Below are 15,685 nucleotides of genomic sequence, written 5' to 3' on the forward strand. Positions count from 1 at the left end.
ACCTTGTTGTGTTAAGATTTTATCCTTGCGGGACTGGAGAGCCCACGGCTCCTAATGGCTTCTTGCAAAATTAGGTTTGGCTTTCCATTTAGCCTTCATGTGACTCTGTGCAGTGCCACATGGAGCAGGAATTCTTCGTCTTTCCTTTGCAGACTGTCAGAACAGTGATTAAGCAGACAAAGGGATTGATTGTTTTTTAATGAAATAGTCTATCTGTCAAAAAATGAAGTCGGGCTCGCTGGAGACTATCCATGCTTTCAGTCACCTCTTCAGAAATTCATGAATAGTTCCCTCAAGAAAACAACACATTTTTTTAAAAGCTTGAAATGCGTTTTTAAACATTTTGATTTTTCATCCTAAGTAGCATTTTGTTCAAAAAAACCCTAGCTGAATATAGTCTTTGTGAAAGGAGTAGAAATTGTTCCATTTTGCCTGGAATGCAATGCCTTGAGACAATGCTAAGTGTTTCTGTAATGGGAGAGGAAAGCTTGCCGAGAGTTGGAAAATTTTGCTTCCCAGCTCTGTGTCTCCCTTCTCGACCTTCTGTTCATCCAGTTAGCCAAAAGATCAGTTATTCACATAGCTCTGCCTCTAAGTCAAGCAGCTATTAAAAAGTAATCATCCATTTATACCATCATAAAAAAGTCTAGATTGGAAAATATCTCTAGAGATCATCTGGTCTAACCTTGCATTAAATTATTCTTAGTCTAACTTGTGTCAGCACTTGTTTGGCAATCACAGGGACCAGTTAAAATTTATCAAGGGCTGCTAATAAGCCAACATCTTCAAGCCTGAAATCTGGGAAAAAATCTTCAGGTACCTCATGGGCTAATTTTCCCCATTTCCAAGTGTAACAATTCTTATTAAAGAGGGAAAGAGAAAAGCCAGCTGCCCAGGTAAACACATTGTCACATTAATGTAGTAATGTATAAAAAGTCATATTTCACAGTCCTCAGTGAAGACTAGGTCTACAGGAAGTTTATGCCTGCATGCATCAGTTTTTGAGGTCTGGGTCCTCCAGAAACCAATGGATCAGTTCTTCAAACCTGCCTTCCTTTGCTCCAAGCTCATAGATGCTTTGCATAGCTGATGCCATTTCAGCTCATAGCAAAACCAGACATGGTGCTGGACACTATTGCCATCTTCTACAACAGAGGAAACATTTCCACAGCATTCTCTCCTGCTATCTCTGCAGTTCACCAGAGATAGCACAGAATTCTCCTTTTTTTCCACCAGGGATGCAAGACTTGTACTCCATGCTGGAAGCTATTTCTCTAGGAGGGTGTCCCCACAAACCAAACACAACAGCATAGCCTATGTAAAAAAAAATGTTTTAGGCTCTATATGGCCCCCTTTCCCTTTTCTCCTCTTCTTCCCCAGATGATAATAAAATACTCTCCTTTTTTGGAGTTACCTCCCTTCACAGCTGTTGGCTGCTCTTCCAGCTCTCAGCCCCCAGGCTTAAGTTCAGTTGCTTACTCAATAGGGAATGGCATTTGTCAATTCTAATGCTTAGTGTTAAACTGTGCAACTTAAAACCAGTTATAACCTTGAGCAAAATTATTTAATCGCAGGATTTAGCAGATTACAGGTTGAGAACACTATATAAACATCAGGCTGGGTTTTCAGGCTAAGCAGTTGGAGGCAAGGCAGAGAGATGGCATTGCCTTTCTATTATCTTTCCACCTATCACCCATGTTGTTAATGGCAGCAATTAATAGCCACAGGGGTTGCTATCATTTCCTCCACCTGGCAACAAAGTCACAGGCTGTTCCTCTGTCAGCAATTGCCAGAGGGAAGTGTTCTCTAGAAAAACCTCCACCTACTTTGAGATGTCTTCTTGCACACCTCCATACTACATATATTGGGAAGCAGTGTGAGTAGTCAGCTGCATGCTCAAGACAGCCTTAAAACCTGTTCCTGGAATTTGGCTATTTGTCTGCACAGGGGCTCCTCTACAGAACACCCCTTAACTGGAGATTAAATAGCAATTGGAAAAGCCCAAGTCATTGTAAATTGTCTTCATCTGCCCCCAAAGGACCTAATTCACATATATGTTTGTGATTTTTCAATTTTTTTCTCCCATAATAGAATATGTTCTAGAAATAAGAGTTTGCAAACTCATTCTTGTTTGCAAGAAGTTTATTAAAATTTTTGGTATTTTTGTTCAGAGAGTTTTTCACTTTTTGAATTATGTTGGTGGGCTATTCTTGTGACTCAAAGTGCAAAGCTCCTGCATCCGTTGTTTTTGGGGAAACTGGGGTAGAGTATGAGACTTCTCTGTTGTTACCATCAACAGAGAAGGCTTTTGACAGAAATAAAAGCTCTGATCCTTAGTCCATTCCTCTTTTCATTAGGCTATTCCATATATTTCACTGTTCTATTCTCTATGATGGACAAAATTCCAGATTTTATCATCACTGGTAGCCTGTTGTTCAGGACTAGGCCACTGAGTAACTCTGCTCTTCATCATCAGTGAAGTTCTGGTACTGTTGTTAAATGTTGTAATGACCCAGGGGAACTGCCTGACTATTTACTCAGATTAATCTCCTGATTTTTTCAGCCAACTAATTGGTTTCTATCCTATTTTCTCTTCTGGATTCTATGCTGACTTTTGCTGATTGCTGCCATCACCTTCATTTCTTTCACATATTGCTTGTGAAATTAAGTTCATCTAGCAGCAGCCTTGTAGTTGCCAAACTGATTTTTTTTTTTTTATTTCTTAAACAACTCCGTTTCCTTGTGGCTAAATCCAACCAACCCTTCTGCCTTTCTCCCCCTCATCAAACATTGAACTGCAGAGATTTTCATGATGGCCATCCCAATGGAAGGTCTAATAGATAATTTTCCCTGGGAAAAACATTAGGGATTGCATCACCCAAATCTTCAAGAACCTGTGTCCACCAGTTCCTCAGTTGTCAGACACTTGATCTCAAGGTGAGCCAATATCAGTTTTTCTCTTTTCTCAAGGGGGGTTTAGACACAAAATACTTAGTAGAGTGTCCTAAATTTCAGGCTGGCTTGGTAAAGTCTCTGCCCAGTAAAGAGCTTCCAGCAAACTGTTATGATAGGAACACCAAACTTCCAGGAATTATTCTATCTTTGTCTGACAGCAGAAGACACGAGAAATTTCTCAACTTCAAATGGATGATGTATGTTACAAGCAATCCCTGAACACAGGACTACTGTATTTAGCATTTTGTTGTAGGCCTGTAAAGCAGATGTTATTGTATTTTAGCATTCAGTACATTTTTTCCTCGGCTGCTGTTATCAGAAAAAGTCCAAATGCCTTATACCAGTTTATGCTTTTAGTGTTCATCACAGCACATCACAGATACACACATTTGGTCTAGCTAGTGCTGAGAAGAGCCCTGTGGGATGGCACGGCTCACATTGCCACAAGATAGGTAAAATTTCTAGCCCAACCATACAGAGAGAATTTATGTCAGATCAAATTAGAATGTGATCTTTCTTTGGTGTCAACTGCACATGCAAGCTGCAGAATCCAGGAATAAGGCCTTTTGGGCATATTCCCACTGCATGGCCTGCCTTGTTGCTGGTGGCTGCATAGGCACCTTTGGAGACTGTGATACTCTATAGCTTTTGCAAGGAAGATAAAGGAAAGGCTAATTGTGTTCTCCTGTATGCTGTGCACTTGTAAATGGTTTGAGGCAGTCTGACCCTAAATATTGATGATTCAGGTTAAAATTGTCTCCAGATGACAAGAAGTATTAATTTTTCCCTATTATCCCCAATACACAAATCTTTTTTCAAAACTAGATTATCTCCTAAAATAAAGAAGCTCTAATTAATTCTACCATTTTATCTGCAACAGGCACTGTTAACATCTCATATCATGCTCCAATAAATTTGCCCACAGAGATTAACAACATCTGAGGGAGGACAGAAAGGGAAAGAAAAGATGGAGGGAAAGAAAGCCTTTTCAATTGAAGACCAGGAACTATTCTTCTAATCAGCCCAGGTACAGAATGGCTTTAGCATGGCTATACTGCTTCTGGGAGCAAATTAGCGTCTGCGTGGACACTAATTTGCTCCCAGAAGCAGTATAGCCATGCTACATCACCTCCAAGCTGCAGAGCTAGGCTGGGTGTACCTAACACAGTGCTGCACATGTCCTACAGGGACAATCCCACTGTAAAGTAGAGCATCCTTGCTCCTTATCAAAAGCTAAAGTAGAGACAGGCCTGTGCTAAGGAACAGTTGCTGACAAAAGTTGTTCAAATGTGTAAGGACAACATAAGGCCTTCCTTGCTCAAGAATGTAACAAGACAAGACCTTGATGTAGGAATACACAGAGAAAAAAGTCTTTGTGAAGGAGCCATGTAGGATATCAGATTGCTAAAAGTATCAGCAGCTGCACTGAGTTCAGTCTGTGTATAGAGAGCTAGAGACTGACACTTTTTGAACAAGGTCTAATTTTATTCCAAAGAAGTGGTAGGAAGAGACATTGGAGAGAGAGCAAACACAGGTGAAAAAATAGGCATCTGCTGTAAATTTATGTTTGTGCTGCATGTGAAGGAAATGAGAGCTTGCAACACTGTTGATTTGTGCTGGACAAAGTGATTTGCATAAAGGATGGGACCAGAAATATGAATCAAAACTGTACACTTTTTTTCCTTAAACAATGGCGAAGTTTATATCTAATAATTCAAGTTCTATGTATGTGGTTCTATGCTTTCTGATTCCAACAGGGACTTTGAAATGGAAATGCCAACCTTGGTATGCAGGGCATGATGGATCACCATGTATGCATAGGAATAAAAGGGTTGTCATTGGAAGTAATTTTGCGTTGAATTACACAATGTGTAATCCAATTGAAATCAGCAGAATGGCACAAGGTGTAATGTAGTGTGCAAAACGTGATCCATTGCATGCAATTTTAACAGGGATACCGCAGCACTCATCTAAGTAATGTGCTAAAATTGAATTTGTGAAAGGTAGGGGAGAAGAATTGTGAAGAATGGATGCATTTTATAATTGGGAAAATTCTTTTTCAGAATGTGATGGAATATATATTTTTAAGGCTAATTTATTACACTTGGAAGTTGTTTGCTTTGTAATGGTACTGTCAGATCCTCAAAATTTGGCAAGTTACCCCGCTGGCATAGAGTGGGACCAGCCAAGCCTGTCAGCCTGGGAGAACTTAGTATCCATTTTCCCCATTAACGTGCATCACATTATCTAATACTGATCCTAAAAGAATTCCATCATCATCATCAGTAAATCTTTTTCTCATGCCCTTGACCAACAGCGTTCCTCAGGAAAAGTAGCAGGTCTCACACTGGCATCCCTTGGCACAGTGACCTCTGTTGCCTGCAGGAAAATAAAAAAGGGAAAAAGAACTAATTTCCATGCTGTATCTTTGCTTAAACAGCAGAGAAGGTGGTAAGTCTTGCAGGACTGGAGCTGGGGGTAAACGATTGTGGGTGTCATGAGTACGATGTGGTGCTTTTCAGGGGTCAGGGCAGGCGCAGCATGATCTGCACTGCTCAGGCTCAGGAACAGCCCCTTTGCCAGTGTCCCATCAAAGCTGACAAGTGAGTTTATTCAAGGCTTGCAATATGAACATAAGACACAGTTATCTGATTTCCTCATTACTTATGCTGTCTGCTGAGGATAAGGAGAATGACATGCGATACCTTTAATTTTTTTTTTTTAAATTGGGAAGTCACCTGGTGTTGGTAGTGTTTAATGAGCTGTGTCTTCAAGAGAAAATCTATTGTCCAGTCACTGGTGAAATGCTCTTCAGTATGAAGGTGCCATTAACATGCAATTTTTTATTGAATACTATTAATGAAAATTAGAAATTCTATGTAAAAATCCCTACCGCTCTTCCATATATTTGATACTCTGGAATAAAGTTGTGCCCTCAAGAATCTTTTTTTAGATCTACATAGAAAATATTTATTTATCTCTACATATAATATAGAAAATAATGTTAGATATGTATATCTCAAATGGACATGAGCTGAGGTAAATGTGACCAGTATCCTGGGTCAGTAATAATAATTAGAGCGCAAACTAAAACTATAGCTCCTGACTAATGTTAATTTTTTTTTTTTTGAAAAAAATGAGAATGGAAAGTAAACACTGCTTTATGGACTGCATATTAATTCACTGTGTTCTACAAGACTATTTTATTCTTAGCATCTTCATAACATTTTGATATGAGTAATTCTAGCAATACAAAATTTTGGAGTAAAATCTTAGATTTTTTTCCTTGTGAAAGTTTCATATTTTCCTACATTATTTTCCATTTTTAAGTTACTGCCTATATGAATAAGGACTTATAAATTCACTGGAAACTGATTCAGTTTTTCACTGTGCAGGAACTCCTACTATTTATGCAGTTTTCATTGATGATTTTTCTTTGGTTCTGCATTCTGTGAGATTCTTTTTAAGGTGAAAAGCTTCTTTCTCCTCTCTTATTCTTTAATCCTTTTGAATGACTTTTTAGAGTTCTTTATAGATTTTTTCAAAGTACAAAGTAGAATAAAAGGCTCAAATAAGCAACTCACAGATATCAAACTTTATCAATGTAGGTACTGAATCATGAAAACAGGTGGGTGGGACTGCTAGTCATATAACCCATCATGAACTTGGAGGAAGGGTGAGTGAAGTAGCTGGAAATGCTGGAAGTGGGACCCTTGCTTTACCTTCCTTCCAATCCCAAGTCTTGGTTCTTCCTGGCTAAGTTAAGGAGGTCACTTTTTTTTTTTTTTGAGGACATTCAAGTCTGATGCTAGGACACTGCTTTGGCTCTCATAAAGAAGTGGGAAAATATATCATCACAGAGCCTTCAGTCTGGGCCACCCAAAGGGTCTTGTCTGGCTAAGTAAAATGAAGAGTATCCCCAGGGAGATAAATCCAGTTCTGTTGAATGGAGAATGTGAATATTTGCTATGATGTTCCCTAATAGGAAATGCAGCTGAAATCAATGCTTTAAGTCAGGTGTGGGAAGGTAGGACTACTCTTTTCCATTCCCAGCTGCACCACTATGTTTCAAAAGCACTTTGGGTCAAAATGCTGTCTCAGGCTGGAATTTCATCTTTCCACAATGCCTCTGTCTTATTCTATCTGATGCAAAAGGTTTCTAGGAGTTGCCTTAGTAATGCCCAGTAATGTTCTCCCAAGTCATTGGTAGACACTTGTTGACCACGCTGCTGTTGGAAAAGGGACTTGTTACTTATCATGGCAAGTTTGTGCAGACCATACTGTCTGCATACTGCCTTCTAAAGAAAGATGGCTCATGCCAAATTTATTTTTTTTTCTTTTACCCTGAAAATCAAGCTTCATTCTTGTTTATTCAAGCTTTTAGTAGTCAGTCATATGGCTATTGATAGTTTCTTAGTTTTTACTTTGATCGGGAGGCACTTAACAAATCCAACAGAGTTTTGTCTATTCTTTCATTAAATTAAAAACCTAGGTCAGTAATACAACATAAATGGAATAATGGCTGTTATCCAAATTCCGTGCTACACCTTTCATGTGTAATTGATACGGACTACCTGATCTCTCTGTGGAGTAGAGGACAACATAGAAGAAATTCAGCTTAGTCATGCCTTTCCTGTGTGTATTCTCAGGACATAGATGGCATAATTGAGTACAGACATCTTAGTTTAAAAGCCATCTTTTAAGTTTTATCCAGTCCTAGTAATTCATGTACAGTCCCATGGGCTGTATCCAAGGATTATGCTAATTTTATTAGCAACTCCTCTTGCTTTAATTAAACTGTATAAATTCCCATCTGGTCACTGTTGTGCCAACACCCTTCTTTCCTTTTTTTTATTTTAATGTATAGATAATTTGTGGGTTTGCATTTCAGTTCTGATTTCCTGGATTATCCATCGTATTTTCCACATGAAATAACACAATTTTGAGGGGGTGAACTGGACTTCAAATTGAGGTAATGGGTTTGAGGGAATGTCTGGTTCAAAGCAAAGACCGAAGTTTCTAAAGCTGGCCAGGTCTTTTTGGGAGCAGGTTGTCAAAGTATCTTGCCCTGTTGAAAGCACCAACCTATATGGTGCTGTTCAAAATACCTACAAGCAAGCTCTGTATTAACATTTACTGTGTTTATTCCACAAAGCAGAGCAATGTGAATTCCTTAGTGGACTGTTAATTTACATGTAATACACTTTCAAATATTTCCAAAAGCAAATGTGAAATGATTAGTAATCTGTTCATATGCTCACAAAATGTTATTAGCAAAATGCCTTGGGCAGTGTGTTATGTTGACTAAAATTGATAATTTTGTATTTTAAAACTAAAGCAACTCCCACTGCCCCTGAATAATTTTAGGCCCTGCCCAGAGCCCAGACCTTCTGGTCACACCACTTCTCAAGGCATGTATTGAGCTGAGGGGGAAAAAAACCCAAGAAACCCACAAACAGCAACATCCCCCATCCAGAGCAGTGACCTAAGATTTGATTGATTCAGCTCTTCTGAAAGTCTCAATTAAAGTTTTCTGTGGAGTCCTGCATTTTAAAATGGCTTGTTACCTATAAAATCACTGTGAGGAGGTGATTCTGTTGTTTACCACTTGTTCTGCTTATGTAAGTTTTAAAATATTTATGTTGCTCTGAAGAAATCAAGCCTGGTGGTTCTTTTTCCTTCTGCATAACTGTCTGTCACCAGCTGTGTGTGGTTCTGACAGAGCCAAGGCCCTGGACAAAATATGTCATACTCCTTAAAAATGTTGAGGTTGTTCTTTTTTTTGAAGAGGACCAGAGAGCAAGCTATTTAATGGTATTTGTTAAGGTATCTCTTTTTTTTTTGAATAATGGTTTCCATGCCTTGCAGATGCAAATATAACATGACACTTCCTTCTAAATACCAATTATTCTGTCCAGAAGAGTTGCCCAAAACTCTAGTCCTCAAAGTTTCACACCAGACTCACATGAGATAATAAAATTCCGTAAAGGCAATTGTGATAGTAAGACTGTGCAAAAAGCCTATGCCATAGCCAAGTATTGTTTGCATGGGTGCAAAACATGTTCAAGTAATTTACATTTACAGCTATGAAGTAATTGAATAAAGAAATGCATCATCATTTTCTTTTTTAGCACATAGGTGAATTATTTTACCAACATGGGAAGGAGTGTTCATATAACATCATGGTGCTTTGTGCTAGAGAAAAACAATTACAGTGAATAAGGTAGAATGGCTCTGTTATTGCAGTACATAAGACTTTGATTACATACTGCCAAGATTCATACCAGCCTAGTAGTTGTTGACAGATAAAGTAACAAAAATGAAACTCATTTATTTTTTCTTTATTGAGACCTCAAGGTAAAGCAAATTTTCAGTTCTTGTACTTACTACATTGAAGGAACAGAGACTGACAGTCAAAATGTGCCAGTCCAGAAATATAAATTAAACCTAGTTTCATATCAAAGTTTCATTTAGTCTCTGAAAAGGAGCTGCTGCTTGGATTATTTTTGATCCTAAAACAAATACACTGTAGACAACCGTAGTGTATCTTGGATGAATTAACCCCCTCATACATTTAGCTTTTATGTATTTTCCAGGATATGCATCCATGTCTATTCAAGCAATTAAAACATTTGTTATGGACTTAATTATTTTACTTCTTTTCTCCCGTTTAATAACAATTTACAGTGTTTGCAAACCCAGTGAACATGTGGATGTTTTTAACAGAGTGTAGCACTTTCGCTGAAGAAAATACATATTTTGAGGAAAAATTTTCTTCCCTCCCTGCTTGTGTAAGGAAAATTCTTCTGGCTTTTATCAGTTCTTCCAGGCAGCTAGATGCTGTATTATTTTATGATAATTCTAACAAATGATTTTTTAGTAAATTTGTTTATTTTCTGAAGAACAGATAAAAGTAGCTGTTAAAATAGTCAAGTACTAAAATGAGTGGGTTTATCCCATCAAAATCTTGGATTAGTTACCTAGTCCAACTGAACATAATTGCTGTTTAGATTAATGAGGCAGTATCCTGGTATCTCCTCCGTAATTAAACACTTCTCTGGTTCAATACAGTATTAAAGATGCACCAGACGTTGAAACCTCAGTGGTGAAATTTAAAACTGTTGAAATTGGAGAGGTCAGCTGTGAAATACAAATTCCTCTGCAGTATGGAAAATTCACTCATACGGTGTGTTTCAAGAATAATTTGACTTATATTGGGGATGCTGTATTTGTAAAAATGTTTCTTATCTTTCTGCCATCTAAATGTGAGAATTATTTTTCATTAGTTCTTGAGAAAAAGTAACTTAAAGTGCACTTGTTTCCACAATTACCTTTTCTGACCTTTCACAAGATGATTGCAGTACCATAGGCTTAGAGGACTTGTTAAAAAAATTAAGCTTGTAAAGTAGCAAAAAAATGCCCCTTTGCTTGCTGGTGTCGATTTCAAAATTAACATTTTAGTTCATGTGCTTCTAATAATCGCTGACCCTTACTTCATGTGCTTTCCACAGGAAATGAATACAGCAGAAATTACTTTGACCCGTTGATGGGTGAGGAAATAAACCCAAGGCAGTGTGGGATGGAGGTCAGTGAGGAAGGTGAGGCAGAATTAAGTATGTAATTTTGGTGTCAGAATATTCTTTTCCATTCATGAAAATGAGATGTCAGAGATCACATATGCAGTTCTATTTAAATATTGAGGTTTACAATTTAAATTCTAAGCCTTAACTGCTCTGAACACGATAGCCAGTGTACACAGACTTTGATCAAGGACAGTGAGTTAATGGGCAGGTAAAAATGAGTCTGTTCTGTATTCACTCTGCTACTGTAACAAAATGCAGCACGCTCCGTGACTGTTGTCTACACCATGTTCTTTTTAATTAATGAAGTTAGTCCAGAACTGTGCACTAAGCTCTAGCTTTTTCACAATCCTGCTCCCAAAGTCCTACTCGGAGAGCAATTTTATTACAGAGTTGAATGTGTGTTTGCCTAACAGAAGGAAACCCCAGAGTTAGTAAAAGTGCACGAAGAGGCTTTTTTGGTTTTCTTTTTTGCCAGTTTAGGCGAGATATTTAGCTTTGCTCTCTGTGGGCGATAGCAACCGGTGGGAGGGTGTGACTCTGCAGAGCTGGAAGAACAGAAGTTATGCATAGGTATGAGAGAGATTAACCAGGAGGTATTGTCTAGCAGAGGAAATTCTCCTCTGCTGTCACGGCTTTTAGATAAAAAGGGTGGGAACGGGCCTGCCTGAATTTGCATGGACTTAAGTAAGAGCATCATCATGGTAATGAAGTGCTTAGCTATGCACTGAGTGCTTTGGCCCGGCTCCTGTTGTTAAGCACTAACAAGCCGAAAGCACGCAATAGCCAGCTCTCCTTGCTAGCCCTTGGCTTCTCTAGAGCCTCTGCTTATTTGTACTGCAGAGACCCTCTAGGTGCACAGCTGTAGTCAGGTCTAAAAAAAAGTTATCTGTTGTGTCTCAAAGTTGTTCACTTCTGAAAGTCACGAGAAACTCTGAGCACACATGGAGGTTTTAAACTTTTGAGACAAAAACTTGTGTGATTAAAAAAAGCAGTCTCTATTGCATATAACTGACTTGAATTTCAGTGTTCTGGTGAAAAAAGAAATCAAGGTTGATCAAGGTTGAATTATATCTAATCCAAATTATTTCCCCATTCATTGTGTAGAATAGCAGTGTAATACCTTGGAAGTCAACTTCTGGCTCAGAGTTTTTAAAGGAAAGACTTTTTTCCTGTTGGTCCTGCCTTGGTTCATCTTATGAAAAGGCTTTATGAGTCATGATCTGCTTCATAACCAGAGAATGAAAAGCAGATTAGATTTATGTATCTGTGCATGTATGCCTGAAATCATGTACGGACAGAGTGGTGACATAAGGGATATGCGGAAATACGGTTCTCATTGGGAGGAAATGTTCTCTTGACCATGTTGAAGAGGCTGAGTGATAAACTTAATCATAAATACTGATTTTGTTTTGTGTGGTGGGGATTTATTTACTTTAGAATTTGGAACAGGCTCTTAGTCCACAGACTTCCAGGGTTTGGAGTGGAGGGATGGTTTTAGTCAATTGCATATCATGCTAAGCCTGAGGTCCATGTGTGAAGAGCTGTCTTTTGGTGGCCTTCCTTTGTCTCCCTGGCAAAAATGTTGCTCAAATGTTGGGATAACTCTTGCCTATTAAAAGTCAAATAGCAATAGTACCAGCCTCAGGTTGGCTGTGTGGACCTCTGTGGAGCAGTTATAATGCTATATTTACCAATATCTCTGCCAAGAGCAAAACATTTACCTTGCAGATATTGAAAAGGTGCCTGGACATGGTCCTGGGCACCTTAGCTCTATTTAAGCAGGTGAAACTGGACTAGATGGACTCCAGAGGTACCTTCCTATCTTAAGCAGTCTGATTTGTCAATACTTACAAACCAGGCTCACTGCCTGGCTTCTTTTTGCTTGAAGAAGTGTTAAATTAGTGGAAGTATATTTGTATGTTGTGGATGGACTAAAAAAAGATGGTCAGAACTAAAGCTTGGTCCTGTATGGTCATCCCTTGATTGGAAACCATACTGGCCTACCTCTTCTTTCCAGGTTCTCATGAGCAAGAGTCAAAACCAGAAAAAACATTAAGAAATCAGGGCACATGTTGAAGTCAGACTTTTAGAACTTTAGGAAGCCAGGCTCAATGACCAAAGAGAATATCTGGTGAAAAGCAAATCTTCAGCCACTATTATTTAATGGGTTATTCTGTGAGAATTAAGGTATTGGCAATTATCTTTCCTATATTTGATAAATTAGATTTGTTCTGGAAATTGGTATGAGTTCATAATGCCCTGAGAGCAAACGATGTCCCACTATGGATTTGCTTCCCCCCTTGACAAGGGAACATTTCAATGTTGCAGGCTAAAAGAAATGTAGGAGATTCTATACTTTCAGAAGAGCTTGCAGAAGCCACTACCTTCCTTGAAAGATCAGTGTAATTGAAAAATTTGCCTCTGAAATTTCATGGGAAAAAGAAATTTATTCTTTGAGATTCTATTGAGCACTTAAAAAGATCCACCCAAGCTTGCATGTAGCTGTACTTCAATCTATTTTATGCATTTCTTTGGTCTTCTATCTGCCTGTCTTCACTGACAACTTAGAGAAGTCAGGGTCTGGGAGATCTGGAGAGAAAATGGTCCCAGTTGCTCATTTCTCCCTTGAATGTAGAACCTTTAAGTAATTTTTTTTTCCAGGTCTCATGGAAAAGGGTAAGTGTGCATGTCCTTTGCTGCTTTTAAAAATCGGCAGATATTACTGAAAATTTGAATGACTAACCAGACACAAATTCAAAATTCATAGAGTGTTGTAATGACTATGCATTCTAGATAATGTGTTAGTATTATGGACAGCAAGGCAAAATTTCTAATGAAGATCCAAAATCACATTAGAATAAATTGAGTATTTTGTTTTTCATTAAGAGTCAAATATAATTCATCTGGCAATCTGAATATAAACAGTAATTTCAGCTTCTCTATTAGCAGAATTTATAAACCAGTTTCAGTCCAGATCAACATATAATCTTGCCCACCATTTAAAAGTATATGACTATATTTTTTATTTTGAATTATCTTGCTTCAAACAAGTGACTGTAATTTTATTCTGAGCTATGAAACTAGTGCTGTAAAAACTAGTGTCAAAAACTAGTGTCTTCAAGTGTCAAAGGGCTTCCTAACTTTTGTATTTTTATATCTTTACTTTCAATTTAAAATAGTATTTCATGAAATACTACTGGAAGAAGCTATAGCTGTTTCACTGTTGTTTTTTAAAGATCCTGTGAAATTTGATGAGCAAATCCTTTACTCTAAACTGATGGAGCTTCTAGATGAAGAAAACAAGATGCTGGACTTCCAAGGTAAATAACAAAGTCAATTGCATAAAGAAAAATAAAACTCTTTTGAGTCTGCATGTGGGGAGGAGAGAGGGTAATCCATCCCCTTGAACTAAGAAGTCAAAGGGATGATGATTTTAATGCAATTCTGTAAGGTCTTTTTCTCCAAATGTTTTTGTTTTGTGTCATGTTTATGTGGTTTTAACTGTAACTTAAGTGGCGTGCTTTCTCTAGATTGCTTCACTGCATGTTGAATTCCACGCTTATGAAAGAAGGCTGGATATATCATTGCTTATGTATTCAAATCTAGAAATGGAAATCCTTATTTAAGCTGATAAATGGGTAGGCAATTTGTCTGATGCACGGGTCATGTTACACTGTTTCAGGTTATCTATACTAACAGACAAGTAAGAAAGTGTTTTCTGTAGCTTTCTTGGAAAATACAAATTGATGCTCCATCTACAGTAAAAACAGTTAAGTATATGAGATTTCTTCACCTCAAGCGAACAGTCTTTGATTTCACTAATTTTTAAGGCATTTAAGGCATTACTTAAAACCTGGTTGATTCATGAGACCTTTACCATCACAGCCTTTACACAAGACCCATGTCTGCCGCTCTCCTCTGGTTCATCCCAGGAGAAGTGACGTTTGTACAAGCTCAGAGCTGTCCTTGTATTTTTTGCCTATCCACCCCCTCCTTTTTCAGCAGATGTCTTTTTTTGCAAAATTATTTTGTGTCCTTTTGTGTCTGTATGAGGCTTCCTGTTGTATTTCAGCAATACACGGGCCTAGTCTGTCAGAGAGACAGAGCAGGCGGTTGCTTATGGCACTGGAGCCCCAGGAGCTGCAACTTGTTTTATGACTATTTAGTTTATAAGCAACTTTGTTCTGGAGGAAGCAAATGTTTTCATTTGCCTACGGTTGCAAAATCTCTTGAACTGGCACTGGTCATATCAGTAACATCTTTGAAACCCATTTTATCTCATTTAAATGCAAGAATAAAAAAGTGCAACCATCACAACTAAATTCACGCAGACAGTTTAAGCAAAAACCCTTAACTTATTAGCAAGATCTCAATTGTTCTATGTTAATGTCAATTCTGAGACAAGAAAATGCATCAGCATGTGTGTCTCACCCTCCACGTGCACATGAAAGCCCCCTGTGAAGGCATGAGGGCAGCAAATGGGGGACGCACTGCAGGCCACTGCTGTCGCGTGTCTCAAGCTGTGCCTCGGTGCTTTTATTTCTTAAAAGTGCTATGATGGGTATCAGAGCTAGTCCTGTGGGTGAAGCTGCACACTGTTCTAGCTGAATTTATTACTTTTTCTTGCTTGGGTGAAGCAAATCCAGAAAAGAGAGATTTTCCTGGGGACGTGAAGCTTGTGCGGTTTCCACCTCTGTGCATATATCAGGGTGTATTTATTTCTGCCTGTGTTTTTCCTTCCCAGTATTTGAACCAGTTGGTCACTTCCAACCCTTTTTTTTTTAACAGGGAGCAAGTCTCACAGGTATGACTTCCCTACCAGTTTTATGGAAGTGGGCAGTTGAGCAGAGCAGACAAGCATTATTAATGTCTCCATCGAAGGAAAAGCTAATATAGAGTTTAACCCTTATTAGCATCAGAAAAACCGTAGAAAACTAGGATTCGTTTGGTTCCACTCTTACAGAACTGCTTCGTTTCTTCATTTGGCCACTGAGCTGAAAAATCACGTAGTCATACAGTCCTAATTAATAGATGATCCCCAAAGGAAAGGAAAGAACATGGCTCAGAATTTATATCATTGTATATTTAAAGCATTTTGTGGTTGAGTAACCTGTTGGTCACTCTTGTGGTATGTGTTATTTCATATT

At 38.3% G+C, this 15,685-nt stretch overlaps 1 protein-coding gene across 1 annotated transcript in view; it reads left to right on the plus strand.

Annotated features, from left to right (window-relative positions):
- Positions 1-15,685, plus strand: part of LOC143695789 (uncharacterized) — a 179,989-nt gene that overhangs the window by 27,018 nt on the left and 137,286 nt on the right. The window contains exons 5-6 of the mRNA XM_077190996.1: positions 10,467-10,553; positions 13,775-13,858. Of these exons, the coding sequence (XP_077047111.1) occupies positions 10,467-10,553; positions 13,775-13,858 (171 nt within the window). The remainder of the gene's footprint in view (positions 1-10,466; positions 10,554-13,774; positions 13,859-15,685) is intronic.

Source organism: Agelaius phoeniceus, chromosome 1 (genome assembly GCF_051311805.1).
Source record: "Agelaius phoeniceus isolate bAgePho1 chromosome 1, bAgePho1.hap1, whole genome shotgun sequence".
Lineage (NCBI taxonomy): Eukaryota > Metazoa > Chordata > Aves > Passeriformes > Icteridae > Agelaius > Agelaius phoeniceus.